Below are 27,572 nucleotides of genomic sequence, written 5' to 3' on the forward strand. Positions count from 1 at the left end.
TTTGAGCTCCATTTCCAGGTTCTTTTTATAATAAAACCAATCAAAATCACCTCTATTTCTATAATATGTTTTCCATTCTATCAAATGAGACCAAGAAAATGAGAATACAACTATAATAGAAAATAGACCACAAAGTCGACATTTTTAATTAATCAAATGAGACCAGGAAAATGAGAATACAACTATAATAGAAAATAGACCACAAAGTCGACATTTTTAATTAAAAAAAAAAACGGTTGGAGTTTTTTTTTTCCTCATTATGCACTGCATGATGCTCCAGGATTTTTTTTATATGGTGCACACTGACCACACAGATCCATTCTCTCACATGTGGGCCTACTAGCTTTCTCCTGCTTGATTTGAAGCTGCTAGAATTTATGAGTGTATATATATGTCAAACACGGTACCTCGTAAGATGTATATATATGACCGAAACAGTCAAAGGGTTAATATATGATAGTGTGAATATATTATCAAGCTTTTATATGCATTTGAAAGTGAAAAAAACTTCATGCTTCACCTTACAGCTATTTTAGCTTTACAGCAGTAGCCCAAATTCTGACCTGCTGTATAAGCAAGGCCTTCATGTAACAGTGTATTAGTAATAATGTTGAAAAGCATGTACAGATTAAAAAAAAAAAAAAAACTTTGGTAGATGTCATGATACAGTGTATAGATACACCGCATTTTGTATACTGGCTGCAAGGGTCACAATGTATATTTTTTAACACACTGGCCATCTCCCACTGACAAAGGGCGATCCTAAAAAACAGGAAATACATTCACCACCAGTCATTCAATAGTTATCTTGCCAGAAGTGTGCAGACATCACAGTTCAAATGGCCCCTTGAACTACATCCCCACCTCATCTTCAGAATGTACTTTCCACCCCCCTGGATTCAAGTCCTGGAGATGGGAACTTAGTAATATTTATTTAAGAGCAGGCAAATGATATTATAAGATGAAAGACATCATCAGCTGCCAGTGCCAGAAATTTGTGAAGACTAGTGACATAAAGCAGTATTAGTGAGCCAGTGTAGTAGACTTACATAGCAAGATGTTGAAGCAAGTGTAATTAAAAAAAATTCATGTTAAGCGCTAAACCCATGTGGGGTCATTCAGTGCATGAATTGGTGGAGGCCTGATCCTCCATCTGCTGAATGCAAGACAGATGTGCTTCTTATTTGTCTTCACCTATTGTGAAGCAAGTGTGATTAACTGCTGAACTGTTATTCTCATTAACAAGCTTATACTGCTGTGTACTCTGAAGACTATACAGTATGTACTATACACGAAGTGATTTTCTGTTAGTTTTTATGTACTTAATAAAGCCAGTTTGTAGCAGTCTTGTATCAATAGACTCCTCTGTAATCTGTGTTACTTACAGTAGTTTCACTATCTACCAATATAACAAAAGTAATGTACAACACTGTTTGGAAATAATTTGAGTGTGAAACAGCTGATAAATGTTACGAAGGAAAATTTATTTAGATTAATATACATAACTAAGAAGTATCACAATGCTGTACAAATAAACACTTACAAAAATATGGTTTGAACTGTGAAATTCTAGATTTTTCATTTCCTTTTGTAGTTATTTAAAACCAGTTATACTAAACATTTAACTTAAACATTTGTACTGTCTGTTAACTTTTATTTTAGCAGGGAGGCAACTGGTTAGCTAGATGAATTTGTTTTAATATTTTTAAAAACTCAATTTCATGTTAAAAATAATGCAAGATATCTTATATTTCAAATGAGTCATCTAATACAGTATTGTAGTTAATATTCAAGGTACATACAATGTCAATAGAAAAGACAGGCTATTCATTATATATCATACAGATAACAAGTAAGTCAAATTTATTTATTAATTATTAACTATTTTTAACATGTTATCAAAGACATATTGTAGTGAAACTATCATTAACACAAAATACAACCACTTCGCTAAAGAAAATAAATAGTAACTGGAATAACTTTTGACATTTGTCTATAAAATTATCTATGTTGGACAGGTAAATGAAGTATGCACAGTTTTTTAAAATCCATACTTTGCTTGTGTCTGCATTTTTGTCATACGATTTTGGGCCCAATTATTTTTCAGTTCTAGCTCTCGTTCCTTTGCTTGATGGGCAAGGTATGTGATCTGATGCTTTTGTTTTTGTTTCTGTGATGGCAGTCCATCCCTCTTCTTACTAAAACTATGGGTTGGTTTCTCCTCGGACAAGGCCTTTGTCATCCATTCATCACGTGTAAGCAATGCATCATCTGCATTAACATTTATAAAGTTAATAGCCTCAACTTTGCCTCTCCGCTTACCAGCCAGTCGAAGCATCGTTTCTTCATCAATTCCAGCATGACCCTCTGGAGAGGGTTCTGTCTGTTGTGAGGGATAAAGTACTTCTGTTTCCTGAGACTGTGTAGATGAATACTGAGAATTGTTAGAGTAATCATCAGAATATACAGTTACTTTTTGAGATAAAGACTTGTGTTCTTCAACAATCTGTGATACAGCTAGTTTTTTGCTGATGGAGCCCACATCTGATGCACTTACAATTCCTGCTGGTATGGTCTTTAAATCAATGTCAGAAGCAGATTCAGACAGGGAAAAGAAATCAGAAGATCCTTCATTACCTTCATCTTCTTCAGAATCATTTCCACTATTAGCTATTGAATTTTTCGGCTCAAATTTAGGCTTGGAAGATTTTTGCACGGGCACTGTTTTTTTAGTGAGGACGTGGGGTACAAGACTACGTTTTGCTTCTTTGATGGTAATATGTTTGGGCTCAGGCAGCAATGAGAAGAGACCTGTACCAGATGAGGAGGGTTTTAACTTCTTGCACTCAGGTTCCTGTTGCTCAGTCTCCTCATCTTCCTCTGCAAACTAGGACAGAAGTTAATAAAAGCCTTGTACAGTATATACATAAATTAATAAAAGATTTTTAAGTATATTCATACCTTGCAAATCATATATGTACTAACTAAAAAGTATATTAATCTATGACAGTATTGCATCTGTCCCGGAGTGAAGTAATTTCATGGAAACAACAAGTATGCAGTATCAAAGGCATCACTTACAATACTTGAATTAATCTAAAAAAAAAAAAGCCATTGACACAGCAGACCACAACATTCTACTGCTAAAATTAAAACATTATGGAATTAGAGGACATGCTCTCTTATACATATATGAAATCTTATAGATGAGTGACAGACACCAATAAGAGACCATTAACATTTTAATTGCGTCCAACATATTAGTACACAGGTGATGACTTTGTGTCCACACAAATATGCAAAAATTTTTGTGCCCCCATATATACTACCTACCAATATTTTTTGACATCACCACAATTCTCTTCATGCCTTTGAAAAAAAAAAAAAAAGCTAAGAGCAGATAAGTCCACACAGTGCAATGAAATCAAGACCTGTTGTTCCATTATCAACTTTCCTATCTGCAAACAGAGCAAAGAGCTAGCAGAAAAATGCCATATTAATTCAAATTTATTACAATATCATGATGCAAAGAGTGAAATTTAACCTAGGATAACCCAGTAGTTTAAAAAAAAGTGGATTATTTCCATGTTTTGATGAGAAACACACCTTGAAACAATTGTAATATCAAAAGTATTTCTTGTAAAAAAAAAAAAAAAAGTGTGTGTGTGTGTGTGTGTGTGTGTGTGTGTGTGTGTGTGTGTGTGTGTGTGTGTGTGTGTGTGTGTGTGTGTGTGTGTGCATGTGTGTGTGCATGTGTGTGTGCATGTGTGTGTGCATGTGTGTGTGCATGTGTGTGCATGTGTGTGTGTGTGTGTGTGTGTGTGTGTGTGTGTGTGTGTGTGTGTGTGTGTGTGTGTGTGTGTGTGTGTGTGTGTGTACTCACCTATTTGTGGTTGCAGGGGTCGAGTCTTAGCTCCTGGCCCCGCCTCTTCACCGGTTGCTACTGGGCCCTCTCTCTTTCCGCTCCATGAGCTTTATCAAACCTCGTCTTAAAACTGTGTATGGTTCCTGCCTCCACTACGTCATTTTCTAGGCTATTCCACTGCCTTACAACTCTATGACCGAAGAATTTTTTTTATTATTATTTTATTATCACACCGGCCGATTCCCACCAAGGCAGGGTGGCCCGAAAAAGAAAAACTTTCACCATCATTCACTCCATCACTGTCTTGCCAGAAGGGTGCTTTACACTACAGTTTTTAAACTGCAACATTAACACCCCTCCTTCAGAGTGCAGGCACTGTACTTCCCATCTCCAGGACTCAAGTCCGGCCTGCCGGTTTCCCTGAATCCCTTCATAAATGTTACTTTGCTCACACTCCAACAGCACGTCAAGTATTAAAAACCATTTGTCTCCATTCACTCCTATCAAACACGCTCAAGCATGCCTGCTGGAAGTCCAAGCCCCTCGCACACAAAACCTCCTTTACCCCCTCCCTCCAACCCTTCCTAGGCCGACCCCTACCCCGCCTTCCTTCCACTACAGACTGATACACTCTTGAAGTCATTCTGTTTCGCTCCATTCTCTCTACATGTCCGAACCACCTCAACAACCCTTCCTCAGCCCTCTGGACAACAGTTTTGGTAATCCCGCACCTCCTCCTAACTTCCAAACTACGAATTCTCTGCATTATATTCACACCACACATTGCCCTCAGACATGACATCTCCACTGCCTCCAGCCTTCTCCTCGCTGCAACATTCATCACCCACGCTTCACACCCATATAAGAGCGTTGGTAAAACTATACTCTCATACATTCCCCTCTTTGCCTCCAAGGACAAAGTTCTTTGTCTCCACAGACTCCTAAGTGCACCACTCACTCTTTTTCCCTCATCAATTCTATGATTCACCTCATCTTTCATAGACCCATCCGCTGACACGTCCACTCCCAAATATCTGAATACGTTCACCTCCTCCATACTCTCTCCCTCCAATCTGATATTCAATCTTTCATCACCTAATCTTTTTGTTATCCTCATAACCTTACTCTTTCCTGTATTCACCTTTAATTTTCTTCTTTTGCACACCCTACCAAATTCATCCACCAATCTCTGCAACTTCTCTTCAGAATCTCCCAAGAGCACAGTGTCATCAGCAAAGAGCAGCTGTGACAACTCCCACTTTGTGTGTGATTCTTTATCTTTTAACTCCACGCCTCTTGCCAAGACCCTCGCATTTACTTCTCTTACAACCCCATCTATAAATATATTAAACAACCACGGTGACATCACACATCCTTGTCTAAGGCCTACTTTTACTGGGAAAAAATTTCCCTCTTTCCTACATACTCTAACTTGAGCCTCACTATCCTCGTAAAAACTCTTCACTGCTTTCAGTAACCTACCTCCTACACCATACACTTGCAACATCTGCCACATTGCCCCCCTATCCACCCTGTCATACGCCTTTTCCAAATCCATAAATGCCACAAAGACATCTTTAGCCTTATCTAAATACTGTTCACTTATATGTTTCACTGTAAACACCTGGTCCACACACCCCCTACCTTTCCTAAAGCCTCCTTGTTCATCTGCTATCCTATTCTCCGTCTTACTCTTAATTCTTTCAATTATAACTCTACCATACACTTTACCAGGTACACTCAACAGACTTATCCCCCTATAATTTTTGCACTCTCTTTTATCCCCTTTGCCTTTATACAAAGGAACTATGCATGCTCTCTGCCAATCCCTAGGTACCTTACCCTCTTCCATACATTTATTAAACAATTGCACCAACCACTCCAAAACTATATCCCCACCTGCTTTTAACATTTCTATCTTTATCCCATCAATCCCGGCTGCCTTACCCCCTTTCATTTTACCTACTGCCTCACGAACTTCCCCCACACTCACAACTGGCTCTTCCTCACTCCTACAAGATGTTATTCCTCCTTGCCCTATACACGAAATCACAGCTTCCCTATCTTCATCAACATTTAACAATTCCTCAAAATATTCCTTCCATCTTCCCAATACCTCTAACTCTCCATTTAATAACTCTCCTCTCCTATTTTTAACTGACAAATCCATTTGTTCTCTAGGCTTTCTTAACTTGTTAATCTCACTCCAAAACTTTTTCTTATTTTCAACAAAATTTGTTGATAACATCTCACCCACTCTCTCATTTGCTCTCTTTTTACATTGCTTCACCACTCTCTTAACCTCTCTCTTTTTCTCCATATACTCTTCCCTCCTTGCATCACTTCTACTTTGTAAAAACTTCTCATATGCTAACTTTTTCTCCCTTACTACTCTCTTTACATCATCATTCCACCAATCGCTCCTCTTCCCTCCTGCACCCACTTTCCTGTAACCACAAACTTCTGCTGAACACTCTAACACTACATTTTTAAACCTACCCCATACCTCTTCGACCCCATTGCCTATGCTCTCATTAGCCCATCTATCCTCCAATAGCTGTTTATATCTTACCCTAACTGCCTCCTCTTTTAGTTTATAAACCTTCACCTCTCTCTTCCCTGATGCTTCTATTCTCCTTGTATCCCATCTACCTTTTACTCTCAGTGTAGCTACAACTAGAAAGTGATCTGATATATCTGTGGCCCCTCTATAAACATGTACATCCTGAAGTCTACTCAACAGTCTTTTATCTACCAATACATAATCCAACAAACTACTGTCATTTCGCCCTACATCATATCGTGTATACTTATTTATCCTCTTTTTCTTAAAATATGTATTACCTATAACTAAACCCCTTTCTATACAAAGTTCAATCAAAGGGCTCCCATTATCATTTACACCTGGCACCCCAAACTTACCTACCACACCCTCTCTAAAAGTTTCTCCTACTTTAGCATTCAAGTCCCCTACCACAATTACTCTCTCACTTGGTTCAAAGGCTCCTATACATTCACTTAACATCTCCCAAAATCTCTCTCTCTCCTCTGCATTCCTCTCTTCTCCAGGTGCATACACGCTTATTATGACCCACTTCTCGCATCCAACCTTTACTTTAATCCACATAATTCTTGAATTTACACATTCATATTCTCTTTTCTCCTTCCATAACTGATCATTTAACATTACTGCTACCCCTTCCTTTGCTCTAACTCTCTCAGATACTCCAGATTTAATCCCATTTATTTCCCCCCACTGAAACTCTCCTACCCCCTTCAGCTTTGTTTCGCTTAGGGCCAGGACATCCAACTTCTTTTCATTCATAACATCAGCAATCATCTGTTTCTTGTCATCCGCACTACATCCACGCACATTTAAGCAACCCAGTTTTATAAAGTTTTTCTTCTTCTCTTTTTTAGTAATTGTATACAGGAGAAGGGGTTACTAGCCCATTGCTCCCGGCATTTTAGTCGCCTCATACGACACGCATGGCTTACGGAGGAAAGATTCTTTTCCACTTCCCCATGGACAATAGAAGAAATAAAAAAGAACAAGAGCTATTTAGAAAAAGGAGAAAAACCTAGATGTATGTATATATATATATGCATGTGCGTGTCTGTGAAGTGTGACCAAAGTGTTAGTAGGAGTAGCAAGATATCCCTGTTATCTTAGCGTGTTTATGAGACAGAAAAAGAAACCAGCAATCCTACCATCATGCAAAACAATTACAGGTTTTTGTTTCACAGTCATCTGGCAGGACGGTAGTACTTCCCTGGGTGGTTGCTGTCTACCTAATATCTCTCTGACTCATTTGTGTCTTCAACTTCCAATTGTGGCCTCTTGTTTCTGTGTCCCCTCCCTGGAACATCCTGTCTTTGTCCACCTTGTCTATTCCACGCAGTATTTTATATGTCGTTATCATGTCTCCCCTGACCCTCCTGTCCTCCAGTGTCGTCAGGCCGATTTCCCTTAATCTTTCTTCATAGGACATTCCCCTTAGCTCTAGAACTAACCTTGTTGCAAACCTTTGTACTTTCTCTAGTTTCTTGACGTGCTTTATCAAGTGCGGGTTCCAAACAGGTGCTGCATACTCCAGTATGGGCCTGACATACACGGTGTACAGTGTCTTGAACGATTCCTTACTAAGGTATCGGAATGCTGTTCTCAGGTTTGCCAGGCGCCCATATGCTGCAGCAGTTATCTGGTTGATGTGTGCTTCCGGAGACATGCTCAGTGTTATACTCACCCCAAGATCTTTCTCCTTGAGTGAGGTTTGCAGTCTTTGGCCACCTAGCCTATACTCGGTCTGTGGTCTTCTGTGCCCTTCCCCTATCTTCATGACTTTGCATTTGGCAGGATTAAATTCGAGAAGCCATTTGCTGGACCAGGTGTCCAGTCTGTCCAGGTCTCTTTGAAGTCCTGCCTGGTCCTCATCAGATTTAATTCTCCTCATTAACTTCACATCATCTGCAAACAGGGACACTTCTGAGTCTAACCCTTCCATCATGTCGTTCACATATACCAAAAACAGCACTGGTCCTAGGACCGACCCCTGTGGGACCCCGCTCGTCACAGGTGCCCACTGTGATACATCATTACGTACCATGACTCGTTGTTGTCTCCCTGTCAGGTATTCTCTGATCCATTGCAGTGCCCTTCCTGTTATATGCGCCTGATGCTCTAGCTTCTGCACTAATCTCTTGTGAGGAACTGTGTCAAAGGCCTTCTTGCAGTCCAAGAAGATGCAATCAACCCACCCCTCTCTCTCGTGTCTTACTTCTGTTATTTTATCATAAAACTCCAGAAGGTTTGTGACACAAGATTTGCCTTCCATGAATCCGTGCTGGTTGGCATTTATACTCTTGTTCCGTTCCAGGTGCTCCACCACTCTCCTCCTGATAATCTTCTCCATAATTTTGCATACTATACACGTCAATGACACAGGTCTATAGTTTAGTGCCTCTTTTCTGTCTCCTTTTTTAAAAATGGGAACTACATTTGCCGTGTGTGTGTGTGTGTGTGTACTCACCTATTTGTACTCACCTATTTGTGGTTGCAGGGGTCGAGTCCTAGCTCCTGGCCCCGCCTCTTCACCGGTTGCTACTAGACCCTCTCTCTCCCCGCTCCATGAGCTTTATCAAACCTCGTCTTAAAACTGTGTATGGTTCCTGCCTCCACTACGTCATTTTCTAGGCTATTCCACTGCCTTACAACTCTATGACTGAAGAAATACTTCCTACTATCTCTCTGACTCATTTGTGTCTTCAACTTCCAATTGTGGCCTCTTGTTTCTGTGTCCCCTCCCTGGAACATCCTGTCCTTGTCCACCTTGTCTATTCCACACAGTATTTTATATGTCGTTATCATGTCTCCCCTGACCCTCCTGTCCTCCAGTGTCGTCAGGCCGATTTCCCTTAATCTTTCTTCATAGGACATTCCCCTTAGCTCTGGAACTAACCTTGTTGCAAACCTTTGTACTTTCTCTAGTTTCTTGACGTGCTTTATCAAGTGCGGGTTCCAAACAGGTGCTGCATACTCCAGTATGGGCCTGACATACACGGTGTACAGTGTCTTGAATGATTCCTTACTAAGGTGTCGGAATGCTGTTCTCAGGTTTGCCAGGCGCCCATATGCTGCAGCAGTTATCTGATTGATGTGTGCTTCCGGAGACATGCTCGGTGTTATACTCACCCCAAGATCTTTCTCCTTGAGTGAGGTTTGCAGTCTTTGGCCACCTAGCCCATACTCTGTCTGTGGTCTTCTGTGCCCTTCCCCTATCTTCATGACTTTGCATTTGGCAGGATTAAATTCGAGAAGCCATTTGCTGGACCAGGTGTCCAGTCTGTCCAGGTCTCTTTGAAGTCCTGCCTGGTCCTCATCAGATTTAATTCTCCTCATTAACTTCACATCATCTGCAAACAGGGACACTTCTGAGTCTAACCCTTCCGTCATGTCGTTCACATATACCAAAAATAGCACTGGTCCTAGGACCGACCCCTGTGGGACCCCGCTCGTCATAGGTGCCCACTGTGATACATCATTACGTACCATGACTCGTTGTTGCCTCCCTGTCAGGTATTCTCTGATCCATTGCAGTGCCCTTCCTGTTATATGCGCCTGATGCTCTAGCTTCTGCACTAATCTCTTGTGAGGAACTGTGTCAAAGGCCTTCTTGCAGTCCAAGAAGATGCAATCAACCCACCCCTCTCTCTCTTGTCTTACTTCTGTTATTTTATCATAAAACTCCAGAAGGTTTGTGACACAGGATTTGCCTTCCGTGAATCCGTGCTGGTTGGCATTTATACTCCTGTTCCGTTCCAGGTGCTCCACCACTCTCCTCCTGATAATCTTCTCCATAATTTTGCATACTATACACGTCAATGACACAGGTCTATAGTTTAGTGCCTCTTTTCTGTCTCCTTTTTTGAAAATGGGAACTACATTTGCTGTCTTCCATACCTCAGGTAGTTGCCCAGTTTCCAGGGATGTGTTGAAGATTGTGGTAAGTGGTACGCACAACATATCTGCTCCCTCTCTAAGGACCCATGGAGAGATGTTGTCCGGTCCCATTGCCTTTGAGGTATCGATGTCCCTTAGCAGTTTCTTCACCTCCTCCTCATCTGTATGTATGTCGTCCAACACTTGTTGGTGTATTCCTTGTTGGTGTCCCCATCTGGTCTGTCCCCCAGAGTCCTTCCTGTCTCTACTGTAAATACTTCCTTAAATCTCGTGTTGAGCTCCTCACATACCTCTTGATCGTTTTTTGTGAGTTCCCCACCTTCTTTCCTCAGCCTTATCACCTGGTCCTTGACTGTTGTCTTCTTCCTAATGTGGCTATACAGCAGTTTCGGGTCAGATTTGACTTTCGATGCTATGTCGTTTTCATACTGTCTCTGGGCCTCCCTCCTTATCTGCGCATACTCGTTTCTGGCTCTTCTACTAATCTCCTTGTTTTCCTGGGTCCTATGCCTCCTGTACCTTTTCCATTCTCTGTTGCACTTAGCTTTTGCCTCCCTACACCTTCGGGTAAACCAAGGACTCGTCTTGGTCTTCCTATTATTTCTGTTTCCCTTGGGAACAAAACTTTCCTCTGCCTCCTTGCACTTTGTTGCCACATATTCCATCATCTCGTTTACTGATTTTCCTACCATTTCTCTGTCCCACTGAACCTCCTGCAGGAAGTTTCTCATACCTGTGTAGTCCCCCCTTTTATAGTTTGGCCTGTCCCCTTCAGTTCCTGTTACCTTCTCCACTTGTAACTCTACTATATAGTCAAAACTCAGAACCACATGATCGCTAGCTCCAAGGGGCCTCTCGTAAGTGATGTCCTCGATGTCTGAACTGCTCAGGGTGAACACAAGATCCAGTCTTGCTGGCTCATCCTCCCCTCTCTCTCTGGTTGTGTCCCTGACATGTTGATGCATGAGGTTTTCAAGTGTGTGTGTGTGTGTGTGTGTGTGTGTGTGTGTGTGTGTGTGTGTGTGTGTGTGTGTGTGTGTGTGTGTGTGTGTGTGTGTGTGCATGCATGTGTACTCACCTAGTTGTACTCACCTAGTTGAGGTTGCGGGGGTCGAGTCCGAGCTCCTGGCCCCGCCTCTTCACTGATCGCTACTAGGTCACTCTCCCTGAGCCGTGAGCTTTATCATACCTCTGCTTAAAGCTATGTATGGATCCTGCCTCCACTACATCGCTTCCCAAACTATTCCACTTACTGACTACTCTGTGGCTGAAGAAATACTTCCTAACATCCCTGTGATTCATCTGTGTCTTCAGCTTCCAACTGTGTCCCCTTGTTACTGTGTCCAATCTCTGGAACATCCTGTCTTTGTCCACCTTGTCAATTCCTCTCAGTATTTTGTATGTCGTTATCATGTCCCCCCTATCTCTCCTGTCCTCCAGTGTCGTCAGGTTGATTTCCCTTAACCTCTCCTCGTAGGACATACCTCTTAGCTCTGGGACTAGTCTTGTTGCAAACCTTTGCACTTTCTCTAGTTTCTTCACATGGTTGGCTGGGTGTGGGTTCCAAACTGATGCCGCATACTCCAATATGGGCCTAACGTACACGGTGTACAGGGTCCTGAATGATTCCTTATTAAGATGTCGGAATGCTGTTCTGAGGTTTGCCAGGCGCCCATATGCTGCAGCAGTTATTTGGTTGATGTGCGCTTCAGGAGATGTGCCTGGTGTTATACTCACCCCAAGATCTTTTTCCTTGAGTGAGGTTTGTAGTCTCTGGCCCCCTAGACTGTACTCCGTCTGCGGTCTTCTTTGCCCTTCCCCAATCTTCATGACTTTGCACTTGGTGGGATTGAACTCCAGGAGCCAATTGCTGGACCAGGTCTGCAGCCTGTCCAGATCCCTTTGTAGTTCTGCCTGGTCTTCGATCGAGTGAATTCTTCTCATCAACTTCACGTCATCTGCAAACAGGGACACCTCAGAGTCTATTCCTTCCGTCATGTCGTTCATAAATACCAGAAACAGCACTGGTCCTAGGACTGACCCCTGCGGGACCCCGCTGGTCACAGGTGCCCACTCTGACACCTCACCACGTACCATGACTCGCTGCTGTCTTCCTGACAAGTATTCCCTGATCCATTGTAGTGCCTTCCCTGTTATCCCTGCTTGGTCCTCCAGTTTTTGCACCAATCTCTTGTGTGGAACTGTGTCAAACGCCTTCTTACAGTCCAAGAAAATGCAATCCACCCACCCCTCTCTCTCTTGTCTTACTGCTGTCACCATGTCATAGAACTCCAGTAGGTTTGTGACACAGGATTTCCCGTCCCTGAAACCATGTTGGCTGCTGTTGATGAGATCGTTCCTTTCTAGGTGTTCCACCACTCTTCTCCTGATAATCTTCTCCATGATTTTGCATACTATACATGTCAGTGTGTGTGTGCATGTGTGTGTGTGTGTGCATGTGTGTGTGTGTGCATATGTGTGTGTGTGTGCATATGTGTGTGTGTGTGTGTGTGTGTGTGTGTGTGTGTGTGTGTGTGTGTGTGTGTGTGTGTGTGTGTGTGTGTGTGTGTTAGTGTTACAGTAGTCATGAAGGCACACAGGTGTAATAGACACATAAATTACATAATGTTAATATAACCCAGGGAATATTGTAAATCACAGCCTTTTTTTTCACTTGCCATTCTACATAAAAGCCTAAAAACATGTTTACACTATCATTTATTAAGTGCATAATACCATTATGCCTAAAAGGAGATGCAAAGGTAAAATAAATAAAAAATGGCACCAGTCAGCTGATGTGTGTCTCTGCCAAAAATAATAAACATTAATATAACTCAAAAGCACTGTATTAGCAAAGCACCAAATTAGTGAGTTTTTTTTTTTTCAACACACTGTTTCCCACAGAGGCAGGGTGACCCAAAAAGAAAGAAAAAAAACTTTAATCATTCACCATCACTCATACATAATCACTGTCTGTGCAGAGGTGCTCAGATATGACAGTTTAGAAATCCTTCCAAACTGCCAATATCCTAAACCCCTCCTTTAAAGTGCAGGCACTGTACTTCCCATTTCCAGGACTGAAGTCCGGCTAACTGGTTTCCCTGAATCCATTCACAAATGTTACCCTGCCCACACTCCAACAGCTCGTCAGGTCCCAAAAACTATTCGTCTCCATTCACTCCTATCTAACACGCTCACACATGCTAGCTGGAAGTCCAAGTCCCTCACCCACAAAACTTCCTTTACCACCTCCCTCCAACTTTTTTGAAGATGACCCCTACCCCGACTTCCTTTCCCTACAGATCTGTACGCTCTCCAAGTCATTCTCTTTTGTTCTATTCTCTCTAAATGACCAAACCACCTCAACAACTCTTCTTCACCTCCTCCTAATTTCCACACTCCGAATTCTCTGCATAATACATGTATTTACACCACACATTGCCCTTAGACAGGACATCTCCACTGCCTCTAGCTGCCTCTTCGCTGCAGCATTTACAACCGAAGCCTCACACCCATATAAGTGTTGGTACCACTATACTACTTTCGTACATTCCCTTCTTTGCCTCCATGGATAATGTTTTTTTGTCTCCACAGATACCTCAATGCACCACTCGCCTTTCTTCCTTCATCAATTCAGTAGTTAACCTCATCCTTCATAAACCCATCCACTGACAAGTCAACTTCCAAATACAGTGGAACCTTGACTTATGAACGCCTCACCATGCGAATTTTTCAGGATACGAACTGTCGTTCAGTCAATTTTTTGCTTCTGGATATGAATGAAATTTCAGGATGCGAACTTCCCCCTCAAGGGAGGTTCCTTAAATAAATAAGTAAATAAATATTTATAACTTTGCAAAGGTTACAATGTGTGTTTACATATCATAATATGATTGGAGCAAAGAAAGCCACTATCATGCTGAGGCATTTCGGGCAAATTTAACCTAATGCTAATAGACTACTTAAGTCTAGACAGGTGAAAAGTGTACTAGTACTGTAGTGGTTACCAGTGTTTTGCTGATGGTGGCACCAACTAGTGGCAACCTTTTGAAGTTTCTCCTTACTGTTATTATTATTATTATTATTATTATTATTATTATTATTATTATTATTATTATTATTATTTCTTTCTTTCTTTCAACACACTGGCCGTATCCCACCAAGGCGGAGTGGCCCAAAAGGAAAAACAAAAGTTTCTCCTTTTACATTTAGTAATATATGCAGGAGAAGAGGTTACTAGTCCCTTGCTCCCGGCATTTTAGTCGCCTCTTACAACACGCATGGCTTACGGAGGAAGAATTCTGTTCCACTTCTCCATGGAGATAAGAGGAAATAAACAAGAATAAGAACTAGAAAGAAAATAGAAGAAAACCCAGAGGGGTGTATATATATATACTTGTACAGTGGACCCCCGCATAACGATGGCATCACACAGCGATTAATCCGCATACCGCTTGCTTTAATCGCAAAAATTTTGCCGCGCATACCGATTAAAAACCCGCTCACCGATTTTCGTCCGAGACGCGTCCAATGTGCGCCCTCAGCCAGCCTCACATGTGCCGCCCGTGCCTACCAGCCAGTAACATCCAAGCATACACTCGGAATATTTCGTATTATTAGAAAATAAGTGACCATGGGCCCCAAGAAAGCTTCTAGTGACCGTACACCTGAGAATTCCCATTGAAATGAAGAAAGAGATCAGTGGAGTGCGTATCGCCGACCTAGTCAAGTTGTACAAGAAACCCCAATCAACCATCGCTACTATTGTGGGCACCAGGACAATCAAGGAACCAAAGGTTTAACTGTGTTTTCGCAGATCGCTACTCTTATTGGTGTGGATAAATCACAGCTAGCAGGAGAGAGCGTCTCTCAAGCGATCATATGTGAAAAGGCTAGGAAGTTGCATGAGGATTTAATTAAAAAAATGCCTGCAACTAGTGATGATGTGAGTGAATTTAAGGCCAGCAAAGGTTGGTTTGAGAGATTTAAGAAGCGTAGTGGCATCCATAGTGTGATAAGGCATGGTGAGGCTGCCAGTTCGGACCACAAAGCGGCTGAAAAATATGTGCAGGAATTCAAGGAGTACATAGACAGTGAAGGACTGAAACCTGAACAAGTGTTTAATTGTGATGAAACAGGCCTGTTCTGGAAGAAAATGCCAAGCAGGACCTACATTACTCAGGAGGAAAAGGCACTCCCAGGACATAAGCCTATGAAAGACAGGCTTACTTTGTTGATGTGTGCCAATGCTAGTGGTGATTGCAAAGTTAAGCCTTTATTAGTGTATCACTCTGAAACTCCCAGAGCGTTCAGGCAAAAGAATGTCCTCAAGGATAATTTGTGTGTGCTGTGGAGGGCAAACAGTAAGGCATGGGTCACTAGGGAATTTTTCTATAACTGGTTACACCATGCATTTGCCCCCAATGTGAAAGATTACCTAACTGAAAAGAAATTAGACCTTAAGTGCCTCCTGGTGTTAGACAATGCCCCTTGTCATCCTACAGACGTGGCAGAGTGACTTTATGGGGACATGAGCTTCATTAAGGTGAAGTTTTTGCCTCCTAATACCACTCCTCTCCTGCAGCCCATGGACCAGCAGGTTATTGCAAACTTAAAAAACTGTACAAAAGCTCTGTTTGAAAGGTGCTTTGTTCAGAAACTCAACTGACTCTAAGAGAGTTTTGGAGAGAGCACTTTAATATCCTCAATTGTGTAAACCTTATAGGTAACTTGGGAGGGAGTGACTAAGAAGACCTTACTCTGCTTGGAAGAAACTGTGGCCAGAATGTGTAGACAAAAGGGATTTTGAAGGGTTTGAGGCTAACCCTGAGAGGATTATTCCAGTTGAGGAATCCATTGTGGCATTGGGAAAGTCCTTGGGGTTGGAGGTTAGTGGGGAGGATGTGGAAGAGTTGGTGGAGGAGGACAATGAAGAACTAACCACTGATGAGCTGATAGATCAACTTCAACAGCAAGAGGCCAGACCTGAGGAAACTGGTTCAGAGGAGGGGAGAGAGAAATTGAAGAAGTTGCCTACTACAAAGATAAAGGAAATCTGTGCAAAGTGGCTTGAAGTGCAAACCTTCATGGATGAAAATCACCCTCACACAGCTATTGCAAGCCGTGCTGGTGATTATTACACTGACAATGTTGTGAAACACTTTAGGCAAGTCATAAAGGAACGAGAGGTACAGGCCACTATGGACAGATATCTTGTGCGAAAGAAGTCCAGTGACTCTGAAGCTGGCCCTAGTGGCATTAAAAGAAGAAGGGAAGTAACCCCAGAAAAGGACTTGCCACCTCAAGTCTTAATGGAAGGGGATTCCCCTTCTAAACACTAACATTCTCTCTCCCCTCCTCCCATCCCATCAATCATCACCAGATCCCTGGGTGGTTGCTATCTACCAACCTACTACCTAGGATTATTATTATTATTAGTATGTATGTACATGGTGATGGGCTCATGATCTAGGGAATTAGATCCATGATCCAGTTCCCTAGATTAATAATAATAATAATAATTACAGTAGGGCCCCACTTATTCTGCAGGTTAGGTTCCAGGCTACTGCCGGAAAGCAGAACACCATTTTTTCCACTTATAAATACATATAAATGCCAAGTAACAAGTTTACACTAACATATACATGTATTATGTTAGCAATAGAACTAGGCATTAAAAACAATAAAAAGTAAAATACACACAAAGTACACCCATTACTTACCTTAAAATATTTGTAGTCTTAATGTAGGGTGAGAGGTGAGTTTAATTTGTAGGAAGTCAGGTTTGAGAAGTATGGTAGCCAGCCAGGTCAGCCCACCCCACCCACACGTAATATACTACATTTAATTAAAGCTCCCCAGAGCGATAAAATATATGTACAGTACATTCAGTAATTATCTTAAAATATTTGTAGTCTTAATGTAGGGTGAGAGGTGAGTTTTATTTATAGGAAGTCAGGTTTGGGAAGTATGGAATTCAACCAGGGAAGCTCTCCCCACAACACCCACACTAATGTACTACACTATTTAATTAAAGCTCCCCAGAGCGATAAAATGCATATACAGTACACTCATTAATTACCTTAAAATATTTGTAGTCTTAATTAATGTAGGGTGAGAGGTGAGTTTTATTTGTATGAAGTCAGGTTTAGGAAGTATGGGTAGCCAGCCAGGGCAGCCCACCCCACCCATACGTAATGTAAACAAACCAGACGAAAGCGTCTGGTTTTCGTCACTTTACATTGTGTACAGGTTGTCTCCATGTTGATACAGTAGAATAAATAAAGAAACACTCCCATTCTCATGTAACATTATTTTTAGAAGAAATGACGCCCTGAGTGAAGGCATACATGTACTTAGGTACAGGTACATATACGTATAATTTTTTTTTTTCAACAAACCGGCAGTATCCCACCGAGGCAGGGTGGCCCCAAAAAAAACAACGAAAGTTTCTCTTTTTAAATTTAGTAATTTATACAAGAAAAGGGGTTACTAGTCCCTTGCTCCAGGCATTTTAGTCGCCTCTTACAACACATATGGCTTACAGGGGAAGAATTCTGTTCCACCTCCCCATGGAGATAAGATGAAATAAACAAGAACAAGAACTAGAAAGAAAATAACAGAAAACCCAGAGGGGTGTGTATATACATGTATATGCTTGTACATGCATGTGTAGTGTGACCTAAGTGTAAGTAAAAGTAGCAAGACATACCTGAAATCTTGCATGTTTATGAGACAGAAAAAAGGACACCAGCAATCCTACCATCATGAAAAACAATTACAGGCTTTCGTTTTACACTCACTTGGCAGGACAATAGTACCTCCCTGAGCGGTTGCTGTTTACCAACCTACTACCTAAAATACGTATAATTATCAGCTATAATAGTAATGTAGGTATGTAGTCCGCCTGAGCTACATACTTACACCTACCTACATAGCTACATGATATTTAATGTGACCCAGAGCCATATTATTACCATCAACATACCATGTTTACTGAGTTTAATCGTTATAACAACTACTTTTAGATGCCATCATAAACAAAGGGAGAAGTAATGACTCATTCATGCTGAGAATTGTAAACAAAAGCGTTATGTATTAAGGGGAGTGACGTAATGTTTTCTCTCTGCCTGGCTACCACACCTCCATAGTACGTATATAAACATAAAATGTTTATATGCTTTGTAACGTGTTTCTTATATAATTTTGAAGAAAATATCATAGATGGATTAATGAAAATGTCTATACGTGTATTAACATAAAATAAGACACTTAACCCTTTGACTGTCGCGGCCGTATATATACGTCTTACGAGGTACCGTGTTTGACGTATATATACTCGTAAATTCTAGCGGCTTCAAATCAAGCAGGAGAAAGCTGGTAGGCCCACATGTGAGAGAATGGGTCTGTGTGGTCAGTGTGCACCATATAAAAAAAATCCTGGAGCACGCAGTGCATAATGAGAAAGAAAAAACTCCGACCGTTTTTTTTAATTAAAATGCTGACTTTGTGGTCTATTTTCGTATAGTATTTATGGTTGTATTCTCGTTTTCTTGGTCTCATTTGATAGAATGGAAAACATATTATAGAAATAGAGGTGATTTTGATTGATTTTACTATAAAAAGAACCTAGAAATGGAGCTCAAAGTAGGGGAAATGTTTGATTTTTGCCAATGTTCAAAAGTAAACAAATGATGCCATTGTCCAATAAATGTCCAACTAGCCATTCTAATATGCAGTCATGAATGGGTTGATGTTATTTATACAATTATTACAGTATTGCAGTAGTCTGCATAATAGTAAGTCTTCTATTTTATGTTTGAATAAAAATTCAAAATAGAAAGCAAGAGTAATATCAGAGGGGCCTGGAGACATGACTGATGAACAAAGAAAATGCTATTTTAGAACCAGGAATGTCTGCATTGTTCATTCTGGACCTTATTTTGAAATTGTCATATTTTTTAGTTTTCGTGAAATTGGCCAAATTGCAAATTTCTGACCACATTATTAGGTAGTTGAAATCGGTAAATGGGCAGTTTCTTGTACTCAATCGATAGAAAAAATGGAGTTCTAAAGAAATAGCTATGAGTTTGGGAGACTGGAACAACGGAATTAGCCGAAAATAGGGCTCAAAGTGGGCGAAATCGACAATTTGTAAACCGAGGTCGCTAACTTCGCGAGAGCATAATTCCATCAGTTTTCCATCAAATTTCGTTTTTTTTGGTGTCATTACAATCGGGAAAAGATTCTCTATCATTTCATAAGAAAAAATAATTTTTTTTTTAATTTTGCGACACCAGGAGACACCTCAGGATTGGGGGTTGCGACAGTCAAGGGGTTAATGTGCCCAAGAGTGCTTACTATTAGTATTATGTAATGTTTTCCCACCACCTGGCAACCACACCTCCATAGCATATAAACAGCATGTTTATATGCTGTGTAACATGTTTCTTAAATGATTTTGAAGAAAATATCAAAGATGAATTAATAAAAATGTCTATATTGACGTACAATTAGACATTTAATATGCCCAAGAATGATTATTACATAACAGAAATGTGCTCATGGAGAATGTAAACAAACCGGATGGCGTGTGCCGTATTTGAAAGACTGCTTGCCGTATAGAAAGTTTTGGTCATAATTTGAGATCGCCGTATTAGCGGAACACCGAAAAAAGGGGCCCTACTGTATAATATGTATGTATTAATAATAATAATAATTATAATATGTTCATACTAATAATAATAATAATAATAATTATAATAATAATTATATGTATTAATAATTATAATAATACATACTAAGAATAATAATTATAACAATAATATAATAATAATTATAATATGTATTAATAATAATTATATGTACATACTAAGAATAATAAAAATTATAAAAATAATAATACAATATAATAGTAGTAGTAATAATATGTTATTTTTAGATATTTTTCATAATTTTTTTTTTCATATTTTTGTGCCAAATGCTTCAAAATACAAATTGGTAACCCTCTGGGTGGCTGTAGGTACAGCTGCTAGACCACGGCTATCTCAGTGCCAACCAAGGGTCAAAAGGGATCCTCTCCAAGATACGATACTACGTGCCGCAAACTGCCCTTCTCACATTATACCATTCACTTATATATCCATACCTCACCTATGCTATCTGTGCTTGGGGTTCAACTGCAGCAACACATCTAAAGCCAATAATAACCCAACAAAAAGCCGCAGTAAGAATAATCACTAAATCCCATCCCTGGCAACACACCCCCCCCGGACTCTTCATAGATCTAAACTTACTCCCTGTTCAGTACATCCACACTTACTACTGTGCAATCTACATCTACAGGACCTTAAATTCCAATATTAACCTTGACCTAAAATGCTTTCTTGATAGTTGTGACAGAACCACAGGCACAACACCAGACACAAACATCTCTATGACATTCCCCGTGTCCGACTAAACCTTTACAAAAATTCAATGTACGTCAAAGGCCCTAAAATCTGGAACACCCTACGTGAAAATTCTAAAACTGCAGACACATTCATCACCTTCAAAACTACTATCACAAAACATCTTATCTCCCTGATACACCCTGTCAACTAATTACACGAATACGACCTGGTGGTTAACACTTACACTCACTCACCCATTTGACCATAAACAGAAATACTAATCTCAATCTTAAAATAATGAATCTTAACTAGTCATAAGTTGGCCTGTGATACTCCAATACTGAAACTATGTATAGTGCCAAAACAAAAGCATTCACATTGCTAAACTCACAAACTAGTATTTAGTCACTTAGCCATAATACCAACTTACCTCATAATTCTGTAATATTTTAAACTTAAGATTCGATTTAAGTCTGCCCGAAATGCCTAGCCATGCTAGGTGTTCTAGTGGTACACTCTGTAATTATTATTTTACTACATGTAAACCACACAATAACCAAATTCTGTAAACTCAGCATTGTAATCCTTATAGAGAATAAACTTTGAATTGAATTTGAATTTGAAGGGGGGAGGAGGTGAGCCGCTGTGAGTGACCGCAGCAGACCCTTGGGATGCGTAATTTTGTCTTATACTGTACAAATTTCTCACACAATGCCTCACCCAAAGACATAGTATTCATGTACAATCAGCAAGAAGCTCAGGAAGCAATTAGAAACTATGAAAAAAACTGGAGAAACGAAGACTGGGAAGATTCTAGAGTGGGAAAGTAAATGGTGACAGGGTGCTGCCGCCAGCGTTGCCATCACTCGTCATATCATGGCCTATTTTATTCATTCTAGGGTATATATCATGTTTCTATGTTATTAATATTGTTTATGTCATATTAGATGAATAGTGACAGATAACTAAGCCACAGAGTTGATATTAGCATTATTTTGTCATGCCTACTGACAGGCTGGAACGGATTAATTGCATTTCAATTAATTTAAATGAGGAAAACTGACTCAGCATATGAACAAATCAGGATACGAACAAGGTCAAGGACCAGATTAAGTTTGTAAGCCAAGGTTCCACTGTATCTGAAAACATTCACTTCTTCCATACTCCCTTTCTCAAATGTGATATCCAATTTTTCTTTATCTAAATCATTTGATACCTTCATCACCTTACTCTTATCTATATTCACTTTCAACTTACTACCTTTACACACCCTCCTTAACTCATCCACTAACCTTTGCAACTTTTCTTTAGAATCTCCCAAAAGCACAGTATCATCAACAAAAAGTAACTGTCAATTCCCATTTTGTATTTGATTCCCCATAATTTAATCCCACCCCTATCCCCAACACCCTAGCATTTACTTCTTTTACAACCCCATCTTTAAATATATTAAACAACCGTGGTGACATTACACATTCCTCTCTAAGACCTAATTTTACTGGGAAATCATCTCCCTCTCTCCTACATACCCTAACCTGAGCCTCACTATCCTCATAAAAGCTCTTTACAGCATTTAGAAGCTTAGTACCTATTCCATACACTTGCAACATCTGCCACATTGCTCCCCTACCCACTCAATCATATGCCTTTTCTAAATCCATATATGCAATGAAAACTTCCCTACCTTTATCTAAATACTGTTCACATATATGCTTCAATATAAACACTTGATCTACACATCCCCTACCCACTCTAAAGCCTCCTTGCTCATCTGTAATCCTACTCTCTGTCCTACCTCTAATTCTTTCAATTATAACCCTACTGTACACTACCTGGTATACTCAGTAAACTTATTCCCCTATAATTTTTACAATCTCTTTTGTTCCCCTTCCCCCTTCCCTTTATATAAAGGAACTATGCATGCTCTTTGCCAATCCCTAGGTACCTTCCCCTCTTTCATATATTTATTAAACAAAAACACCAACCACTCCAACACTATATCCCTCCCTGCTTTTAACCTTTGTCATGATACCATCAGTTCCAGCTACTTTACCCCCTTTTATTCTACATAACTGCCTCACGCACCTCCCCCACACACACATCCTGCTCTTCTTCACTCCTAAAAGATGTTATACCTCCCTGGCCAGTGCATGAAATTACCCTCCCTTTCTTCATCAACATTTAAAAGTTCCTCAAAATATTCCCGCCATCTACCCAATACCTCCAGTTCACCATCTAACTCCCCTACTCTGTTTTTAATTGACAAATCCATTCATTCCCTAGGCTTTCTTAACTTGTTTATCTCACTCCAAATTTTTTTCTTATTTTCAACAAAATTTCTTGAAAGTGTCTCTCCCGCTCTATCATTTGCTCTCCTTTTGCACTCTCTCACCACTCTCTTTGCCTTTCTTTTATTCACCATATACTCTGCTCCTCTTGTATCACTTTGCTTTGTAAAAACCTCTCAGATATTACCTTTTTCTCTTTTATCACACCCTTTACTTCATCATTCCACTAGTCACTCCTCTTTCCTCCTATAGCCACAAACTTCTGCCCCACATTCTAATACTGCATTTTGAATACTATTCCATCCCTCTTCAACCCCCCCCCCCCCATTACCCATACTTGCACTATCCCACCTTTCTTCCAATAATTGCTTATATCTTACCGTAACTTCTTCCTTTCTTAGTTTATACACTTTCACCTCTCTCTTACTTACTGTTGCCATTTTCGCTTTGTCCCATCTACCTCTTACTCTAACTGTAGCTACAACTAAATAATGATCCGATATATCCATTGCCCCTCTATAAACCTGTACATCCTGAAGCCTGCCCATCAACTTTTTATCCACCAATACATAATCTAACAAACTACTTTCATTACATGCTATATCATACCTTGTATACTTGTTTATCCTCTTTTTCATAACATACCTATTACTTATTGCCAAACCTCCTTCTACATATAGTTCAAGTAAAGGCTCCCCATTTTCATTTACCTTTGGCACCCCAAATTTACCTACTACTCCCTCCACAACATTTTTACCCACTTTAGCAAAAACTTCCCATGCACTCACTCAACATTTCTCAAAATCCCTCTCTCCTCCATACTTCCCTCTTCCCCAGGTGCCTAAACGCTTACTATAACCCACTTTTCACATCCAACCCTAATTTTACTCTACATACTCCTTGAATTTATACAATTATATTCCCTCTCTTCCTGCCATAACTTATCCTTCAACATTATTGCTACTACTTCCTTAGCTCTAACTCTATTAGAAATCCCTGACCTAATGTCATTTAATTCTCCCCAGTGAAACTCTCCTACCACCTTCAGCTTTGTTTCACTTAAAGCCAGGACATCCTGCTTCTTTTCATTCATAACATCTACAATCATCTCTTTCTTATCATTCGCACAACATCCACGTATTTTCAAACATCCCACTTTGACGGTTTTCTTCTCTTTCTTTTAGTAAGTTATATGGGAAAAGGGGTTACTAGCCCATTGCTCCTGGCATTTTAGTTGACTTTCACAACATGCATGTCTTACGGAGGGAAGATTCTTATTCTACTTCCCCATGGATATGAAAAGAAAAACAATAAGAACAAGAACTATTCAGATAAAATCAAAGAAAACTCAGATGGGTGTGTATACATAAACATGTACCTGCATGTGTAGTGTGACCTAAGTGTAAGTAGAAGTAGCAAGACATACCTGAAATCTTGCATGTTTATAAGGCAGAAAAAAGACACTAGCAATCCTACCATCATGTAAAACAAATACAGGCTTCAGTTTTACACTCACTTGGTAGGATGGTGGTACCTCCCTGGTTGGTTGCTGTCTACCAACCTACCTACCTATATTAGCAAGTTATGCTCATATAAATAATCACAAAAATTATCTTGAGGCACAAATTAAAAAAATTACTGAAATGATCAGCAATTCTGCCTGATTATAAAAAAATTATTAAGTACTGCCGTAATATTTCCTTTGCAACTGATACCTGGTCTGAGGCTGGGTCATGGGGTAAATAATCCCCATAATCACTTAACAGACAACAGAACTCATTTGAGAGGATCGTAATACTTCCCTGGATGGCTGCTGTCTACTAGCCTACTACCTAGAAATAATATTTATTAGGATATAAGCAAGCAAAGTGACATATAACAAGGATTGTGAGTCATACAGCACCAGGGGAATGGGAAATAACCAGGTTTGATCCAAGGAAAGAGGATGACTCCAAGGCACTGGATCAAGAGCCTCTCAGCAAGGCACCTTCGTTAAAGACTCGTACATTACTTCAATTGTGAACAAAATTTTGCATTAATAACATACCTCAGAAAGAGCAGGCACAAAAAACTGAACTTTTCTTTTCTTTTTTGATTTTGATATAGAATCTGTTGCTGACTTTACAGGCATAGGTGAGACTATATTGATATCATTTCTGTGTTTTTTAAGTTGCTGTGTAATGTTCCAGGTATCAACGGTTGGCACATCAGTCAACTCATCCTCCTCACCAAGGTTAAGTCCATGTCCAGCAACTGGAAGTGGCTTTGCTGCTGGTATTGATGACAGTAAACCACAGCTTTTAGTTTCTAAATTAATATCATCATCATCATCAACTATACTATTAACTCCATGTGATGTAGAGTCAGTATTGTGTGGCACTTGAGAGTTGACAGAATTACTCTCTACCACACACAATCCTCTCACATTAACGTCATCTACTCTAATTTCGTCTTTAAATTCTTTACTAGCTGAACTGTCCAAAGGCTTTTCTGTCTCTTCAGAGTCACTACCAATGTCACTGTCATCACTATATGCAACAAGTGCCATTGTAACAACGAAATGAGAAGTATAACTGTTGTTGTTTACTTGCCTAATGTGTTCGTGCCTTGACTTTGGTTTTGTTTTATAAATATATAAAATTTTGTCAGCTTATATTTGTACGCGTTATTTAACCACATGAAAATTATTTTTTATGTATTTATTGAGTTACAATGACTAACAGTGACAATTATTAACAATGTAAGGTTTAATGAATTTCGCCTGAAGAATATTCGAACAAATTTATAACTTTTACGTTGGTTCTTTTGTCATGACAAATACAAAAATTGCTCATTTTTTTGGGAAGTCAGATTGGTGAATATATTCAGGTAATTGTTTATATTTATCATTATTATTATTATTAATATTAAGGGAAGCACTAAACCCGTAGGATTATACAACGCCTGTGGGGGGGGGATGTGGAAGGCATTCAGGCTTACCTAACAATCTGTCGGTATTTTATACCATTTTAATGTTCATTCTGTCAGACACTGCAACACAAGGGTATCTTGGTACAGACCATCTACTTCGACAACCTCTACTAGTGAGAACGGCTGGGTTTGAGAGGGACCTGCCCTCCCAAAGCAACCTACGTCTCACCTCCTGGCACTATATAAGGCCCCATTTTGTCACTTCAATTTCATATTGTTTCAGACAACGGAACAATGCTGTTCTCCAGACTGAGGGACTGACCACCTCAAAACTTTAAGGGTGATGGACTGATTACATCGTCTTCAAGTATCTTCTGCTTCTATCAACTTTTCTGTACTCGACTGAAGAAGCCTACTGTGTAGGCGAAACGTTTCGAAATAAAGATACCTAACTGTTGCATATGTGTCTTACCTAACAATCTGTCGGTATTTTATACCATTTTAATGTTCATTCAGGCTTAATTCAGGGAACTGGATTATTTATTTATAGTCATAAGAACATAAGAAAGAAGGAACACTGCAGCAGGCCCACTGGCCCATGCGAGGCAGGTCCATTTCTCCAACCGGCTTAAGCCAATGCCCTAACCTAGTCAGGTCAAGTCACATTCACTTAAGGAAGGAGCACGGCATTTAGCGGTAGTCCTTTGGCGCTTTATATTAAAACACTTTAAAAACCAATTCAACCAACTTTAACCTTCAGTACAGTTCATCCTGGAGGAAGAAATTAATGACAATACCAGTACTGGGCATCACACTGACCATACAAGGACAGAGTCAAACTGTTTATAGGAAACCCACAAATAAGGATAACCTTACTCACTTTTAGTCATATATTGATCTAAAATCCAAGGAAGGAGTAATTAGGTATCCCTGAAGAGATACTTTCAAGATGGCAACAAGTATTTTTTTTCCTTTTTCTTCCTCCAAATTTTCCATAGGTTTCAACTTTTCAAGTTTCTAGTTTGGTTTACTGTACCAGAAAGAATTCATGCAGTTATTAGCAGGTGCAAGTGTCCCATGAGCAAAGTATGTACATAAGAACATAAGAAAGAACACTACAGCAGGCCTACTGGCCCATGCGAGACAGGTCCAATTCTCCTGTCGGCTTAAGCCAATCCCTTCAACTAGTCAGGTCAGGTCACATTCACTTAAGGAAGGAGCACGACATCTGACCTAGTAGCACAAGTTAGTCAGGTCAAACTCACACCCACTCATGTATTTATCTAACCTATTTTTAAAACTACACAACATTTTAGCCTCAATAACTGTACTTGGGAGTTTGTTCCACTCTTCCACAACTCTATTACCAAACCAGTACTTTCCTATATCCTTCCTGAATCTAAATTTTTCCAACTTAAATCCATTGCTGCGAGTCCTGTCTAGGCTAGATATTTCTAGTACGCTATTTACATATCCTTTATTTATTCTTGCTTTCCATTTATACACCTCAATCGTATCCCCCCCTAATTCTATGCCTTTCTAGAGAGTGCAGATTCAGGACCCTCAGTCTATCCTCATAGGGAAGGTTTCTGATACATGGGATCAACTTTGTCATCTTCCTTTGTATGTTTTCTAGAGCATTTATATCCATTCTGTAA

General features: G+C 40.0%; 1 protein-coding gene across 1 annotated transcript; it reads right to left on the reverse strand.

The window, feature by feature from the left end:
• Positions 1–1,463: 1,463 nt before the first annotated feature.
• On the reverse strand, positions 1,464–25,619 carry LOC128690797 (proline-rich protein PRCC). Its single transcript, XM_053779518.2, has 2 exons — positions 25,052–25,619; positions 1,464–2,887 (listed from the first exon to the last, which is right to left on the reverse strand). Exons 1-2 carry the CDS (start codon positions 25,550–25,552, stop codon positions 2,042–2,044), a joined length of 1,347 nt encoding a protein of 448 aa, XP_053635493.1. The 5' UTR covers positions 25,553–25,619; the 3' UTR covers positions 1,464–2,041.
• Positions 25,620–27,572: the final 1,953 nt, after the last annotated feature.

The sequence above is a fragment of the Cherax quadricarinatus genome, chromosome 24 (assembly GCF_038502225.1).
Source record: "Cherax quadricarinatus isolate ZL_2023a chromosome 24, ASM3850222v1, whole genome shotgun sequence".
Classification (NCBI taxonomy): domain Eukaryota; kingdom Metazoa; phylum Arthropoda; class Malacostraca; order Decapoda; family Parastacidae; genus Cherax; species Cherax quadricarinatus.